Source organism: Electrona antarctica (genome assembly GCF_951216825.1).
Source record: "Electrona antarctica genome assembly, chromosome: 2".
NCBI classification, from domain to species: Eukaryota; Metazoa; Chordata; class Actinopteri; order Myctophiformes; family Myctophidae; genus Electrona; species Electrona antarctica.
In genome coordinates, this window is record NC_136807.1 from 15204485 (window position 1) to 15210691 (window position 6207).

The 6207-nt window shown below is 45.8% G+C and overlaps 1 protein-coding gene across 1 annotated transcript; it reads right to left on the reverse strand.

The window, feature by feature from the left end:
• Positions 1 to 3979: 3979 nt before the first annotated feature.
• Positions 3980 to 5109, reverse strand: LOC306932247 (rhodopsin-like; the record flags this gene model as incomplete). The annotated part of the gene is made up of 1 exon (XM_079513971.1): positions 3980 to 5109. The coding sequence occupies exon 1, from the start codon at positions 5021 to 5023 to the stop codon at positions 3980 to 3982; it is 1044 nt and encodes a 347-aa protein (XP_079370097.1). The 5' UTR covers positions 5024 to 5109.
• Positions 5110 to 6207: the final 1098 nt, after the last annotated feature.

Genomic DNA, 6207 nt, shown 5'->3' on the forward strand with positions numbered 1-6207 from the left:
CTCCTCGTCATCTTGCCACTCCTCATTACCCGGTTCTAAATATATAAAAATAAATAATTAGCTGGAGTGCACGCTACAATACATTATTTTGTTGCAACCTAATTCATACAAAAATGTAGCCAATCACATACGAATTGTGGCCAACACATCCATCTATTCAGTGTTGATACATTTTAGCCAACACATTGTAGCCAACACACATCCAGTGTTCATCATCCATTTTATTATCACACCACAACAAAATGCCTTCGTTGCGCCGCTGGGGGAACGGTCAGTGGTGTAAAGCAGGCCGCACTAAACTAAGCTAATCTATTTTATACTACTACAGCTATAAATTATTGCGCCTGCATGATAATCGAAATAATGTATTGTACCGTGGCTTATAGGCAATCATATAAGATGATCGCTAGAAATAAATGATTTGTCAAGCTTGACGTCCGTCAAGCTTGACAGACGGCTGCTAGCTAGCAGCGCTGCTCTTCCTCCTTCTCCAAACCTTCGTCGTCGTAAAAACAATTTTTTTTATATTATCGTGCATGCTAAATAATTCAAATCATTTATTTCTAGCGATCATCTTATATGATTGCCTATAAGCCACGGTACAATACATTATTTCGATTATCATGCAGGCGCAATAATTTATAGCTGTAGTAGTATAAAATAGATAAGCTTAGTTTAGTGCGGCCTGCTTTACACCACTGACCGTTCCCCCAGCGGCGCGACAAAGTAAAAAAAAAAACCCCAGCGATCATAAACGATAATCCACACTGAATAGATGGGGGGAAAAGTAATGGAACATTTATCATAATATATAGCATCTAAGCCACGGTACAATCAATTCATTTGATAATCATGCAAGCTCAATACAGATTTGAACGGTTAGCTTAGGACTCCACCGCCATAATAGCAGTGGGGGGTGGGATACAACGCTGGACATTTTCCGTAACAATGTTACAGACAGACAATAAGATTCTTACCATCGAGCGTAACGGAGGCTTCGTCTTCACTGCTGTCTCGAAAAGGCTCAAAGTCGTCCCCTTCGGAGGAGGATGGGGGGGGGGGGAGCGACAAACCCCTTGGAGAACCTGGTAGCACGGGTGGATCGGCGGAGCAGGGGGTCGGCGCTAGAGTCCAGCGGGGGAGCGGGACCGGACAGCCCGCTGCCACTGGGCTCAGGCTCCAGCGGGGGAGCGGGATCGGACAGCCCGCTGCCACTGGGCTCAGGCTCGGTGATCGCTTGAAGGCCGCGATCATGCAGCCCGCTGCCACTGGGCTCAGGCTCCAGCGGGGGAGCGGGATCGGACAGCCCGCTGCCACTGGGCTCAGGCTCGGTGATCGCTTGAAGGCCGCGATCATGCAGCCCGCTGCCACTGGGCTGTAGACCGGGCAAAGTCCCTAGCCTGCTCTTCTTCTTGACGGGGGACAAGGCTGGGGACAAGACTGGCTTCAAGTCCACGTCGTCGACGACACCAGGCTCAACGCCGGGGACGAGAGGCTCAGCATCAGGCACGGGGGGGACAAGAGGCTTCTCATCTCCTGGCTTCTCTACTGGCTTCTCTCCGTCGCTAGCAGAGATCTCATCATCGGTCTGAGGAATCGGATCACGGCGTCGACCCTTCCTCCCGATGAAGATCTTCCGGAGATGTTCCTCCATGGTGGTTTGACGCACACCACCAGTGGATGTAGAGGGAAGGGGAGATGGAAGCTTCTTGGAGCGTTTTTTAGGCGCCATGTCGAACTACGCTCAGATCGACTAAACACTATATAAACTAACAGGACGCACACGGACAAACCAACGCTAAACCAACAGACGGACACACTAAACAGGTAAAAACTAAACACACACTAAACTAAACACGCACTATTCTATATCTAAACACTAAAACTAAATCTAAAACTATACTATACACAGATAAGACGGAAAGACGCAGACACTTTTTTTTTGTTTGTTTTTTTTTTTTTACAGACAAAGACAGACACAGACTACTAACTAATAAATATAAACTAAATATAAACCTAAATTACTGCTACTACTACTACTACTACTACTACTACTACTACTACTACTACTACTACTACTATTACTACTATTACTGCTACAAAACTCGCTCAATCTACTACTTACTCTTTCGACAAACACCAAGACTACTCCAAAACCGTCTTCCCACACTTTTCCCGCGGGGGGGGACCAGCTTTTATAGCAACGGATGCACCTGTGTCACGTGACACGGGTTTTCTGGGAAATGTAGTTGATATTTATGCTCAATACTCAATACAGAGGTGCGGACCGAATTAATGTATTGGTATTAGTAAAAAAAGAGAACTACGGATTATCACGTACAGGGCAGACACAACTAATGCAAAACTCCACGTGTTTTCCAGTAGTAATCTGTCTAAGGGTTAAGGGACTTTGGGAAAACGCCAGTGGCTAGGGAGCTGTTTAGAATCTCTAGGATGGAGGGACCAACTGTGTCCAGGACCTCTTTCAGGAAAGAGGTGGGGATGGAATCTAGTGAGCATGAGGATGATTTCATGTGTGATATTGTCTCTAGCCGATCTATGAGCTCACAACGTGTCAATGTAGATTGGCTAGTTGAACAATTATAGTAAAACATGGCAAATACGTTTAGGGATAAGGGGTACTAAGGGGTGGCGCAAGATAGGGCCCACTGGTGTCTACTCTTCTTACCTGTCACGGCTGATCCGCCCGCCTTCACACAATGTAAAGTATATTGCAATCCGAGGATTCCATATGTGTGCAGGTGGTGCAGGTGCCGTAAAAACCTCTGTCCACATCCTAGAAGTTCTGCAATGCAACTTTTCTAAAGTAGTAATTGACTCAAGACAGCTATCTGAATGCAATCTGAATAGGTTATTGTCTCCACCAGGCCGAAGGCATGGGGAGAGAGTATGTTTTGCACTTGTCTCCACCAGGCCGAAGGCATGGGGAGAGAGTATGTTTTGCACTCCGTCCGTGTGTCCGTGTGTGTGTGTGTGTGTCCGTCCGTCTGTTACCAGCTAATCTCCGGCACCATTAACCTGGTCGATGCCAAACTTTGCACACACACTCCCTGGATGCCAACGATGAACCTCTGCCCCACATTTTCCAGAACGGCCTGTTATAGCGCCACCATGAGGCCGACTTTTGTAAAACACATTCTTTGATATTACTCCTCCAGATTCTGTCCAAAAATCTCACAAATCGTTACACACTATCTTTATGGTCATGTGCTCAAGTGGGATCTGTCCGATATTTCATATTCCATCCTAATTGGCTATAATTAGCTTTGACAGTTTGCAAGATTGCCCCGTTTTGAACAAAAGCCTCAAATCATGAACGCAGCATGCAATTTACGTGAAATCTTTCACACATTTTCTTACTAGGCTGAGGAATATATCCCACCCTTTTCACATTGGCCTGTTATAGCGCCACCAACAGGTTGATTTTTGCAAAACACATTTTTGGAACAAAATGCCTCAAAAACATGTTTATATTAATCCTAAACATTTTGCCAAACATCTCACACAGTCCTATCCTCCTGGTGGAGACCTGTGCCCAGAAGGGCACTTTTTCTAGTTCACCATTTATTCGTATTTACTTATATTCTCTGATTCTTTTTTTTATTGTTTTTTTAAATTGCAAATTGCATATTAACGTATAGCCTTGATTATACATGCCTCTATATTACAAAAGATAATAAGCCATTTAACATATCATATAGGATCCAACTGTAAAAGATTTTACAATTTTTTTCTCCATTTTCATCTCAGGAAGAAAATATATATCTCTCTTGTTACGTTGGAAGTCTGTACATACAGAAAAAACTTTTAAGGTAGGCTGCACTTCTCCTTGCAACTGTCTTTACGCTTTGTAAGTTATTTCTGTGGGCGATAACCTTCAGCAGTCGTTTCCCGGGGATGTGGAAGTCTTCTCCTTGGATTCTGGACCGGCGTGCGGCACATTGACCACGTGGCCCGCTTACGCAGGAGCCACGGAAGATGTGGACGAGGCTGAAGCCTCGCTCTCGGCCTCCGCTTCGAAGGGGTTCTTTCCGCAGAACATTGTGGTGATCATGCACTCGCGGAACTGCTTGTTCATGCAGACGTAGATCATCGGGTTGTAGATGGATGAGCTCTTGGCAAAGAAGGCCGGCAGTGTCATGAAGACGGGACCGAACTCGGAGCCCTGGTTGCAGAAGATATACCAGGCCACGCTGGCGTAGGGCACCCAGCACACCAGGTAGGCGATTCCCATCATGACGCACATGCGGGTGACCTCCCTCTCAGCCCTCTGGGTGGTCTCCGACTCCTGCTGGGCGGCGGCGGCTGCCTTGACCGCGCAGACCAGCTGGCCGTAGCAGAAGAAGATGATGATGAAGGGTCCGATGAAGTGGCAGGCGAACATGTATACCACAAAGCTGTCGTTGTTGAGGCCCTCCGCGCGCGTGTAGTAGTCGATTCCGCACGAGCACTGCATGCCCTCAGGGATGTAGCGGGACCAGCCGACCAGCGGGGGCACGGAACAAGAGATCGCCATTACCCAGGCAAAGGCCAGGCCCATGATGGAGTGCTCCTCGGTGAAACGGAAGTTGGAGATGGGCTTGCAGACGACCAGCCACCTCTCGACGGACAAGACGACCAGGGACCACAGGGCGACTTGACCGCCGTGCGTGGCCATAAAGCCCTCGATGATGCAGCCATTTCTCCCTAGGACAAAGTAGCCGTGCATGGAGGTGTATATGGTTGTGGTGAAGCCGCCGAATATCATCAGGAGGTCTCCCACCGCCAGGTTGAGCAGGATGTAGTTTAGGGGGGTTCGCAGCTTCTTGTGTTCGATGGTGACGTACAGCGTGAGGAAGTTGACGGGAAAGCCGACGAGGATGAGAAAGAACATGTAGGCGCCCAGGCATGCGTATGCCGCTGGATTGACCAGGTAGTACTGGGGATACTCGTAGGGGCTGCGGACAATGCCCGTGGCGTTGGACATGGGGATGTAGAACGCATCTCCCTCTGTGCCGTTCATGGTTGCGGTCTAGCTGGTGCAATCAATCAGGCCCTTCGGGTTGGCGGCGGTCTCTTCTTGGGCTGAACAGAACCGTGGCAATGCAGACAAGCTTTTTGCGAGTGGAACTGGCTTCACACGCTCTGGCTTTTAAAGGCCCGCGTCGGCTTAATTTCACTTTCCAACGCCGTCAGCACAAAGTGATTTAGGCCACGGCTAATATTGTAATCCATATATTCTGTTCTTCTTACTGTAATCCAGCCACCCACTGCAAACATATCTGAACACTCATCAATTTATTAAGGCTAACCTAGGTTATACATACCTAGCTTATACAAAAGCATAATTATTGTTTAGTCGATTAGGTGTCCTCAGTGTTTACCATGTGAACCATCTTCAAATGGGTCTATTTGTTCATGGCTCATTGGGGAGAACCCTTCCCTCCTTTTTTCACATATTTGGGTATAATTCTCAGGTCCATAATCGCCTCAGACCTCCAAAGGCCTGTACGTCTCAAACTCAGTTTAATATAGGCTTCACAGGGTCTAAAATATGGAATTTTCTGCCTTTACATCTATGGGAGTTGTCTTTTCACCAATTCAAGAAGGTTTTGAAATCGCTTCTCTTAACCACCAAATACTTCCCATACGGCATGCCAAATTAACCTGGGTCCATTCAATATTTTCCCTAGCGGTTTACTTTTTGTGACTTTGACTTTTACTATTGTGATATGCTTTTGCTGTTTTCTTTGTTAAATTGTCCATATAGTTTTTTTCTGTAAGGCATGTCTACTATTTTATTTTTATTTTATTTATCATTTTTACATTTCCTTATAAGTGAAAACTAAACAAACAAATTGCCCATTTCAGAACCACTGTAATCATAATGTCATTATATAAAATATTTCCATAAAATATAATATAAATATAATATATAAAATATCATTAACCACCCACTTCAGCTATTCAAAAATAGCTGCTCAGCAATCTCATTAACCCATTTAGGCCTGAACTCGAAATTAAAAAAACATCTTCTAAATCCTCCAGTTTTCTGAAATAAATATGTTCACAATTTTTCAAAAATAGCAGACCTACAATCTCGTAGCGCGCCACTCGGTGGCGCACTATGAGCTTGTAGATCTGCTATTTTTCAATAGCTATATTATAACATACTGTTTAAAACACCAAAAGGGGTTCCCGGTTCCC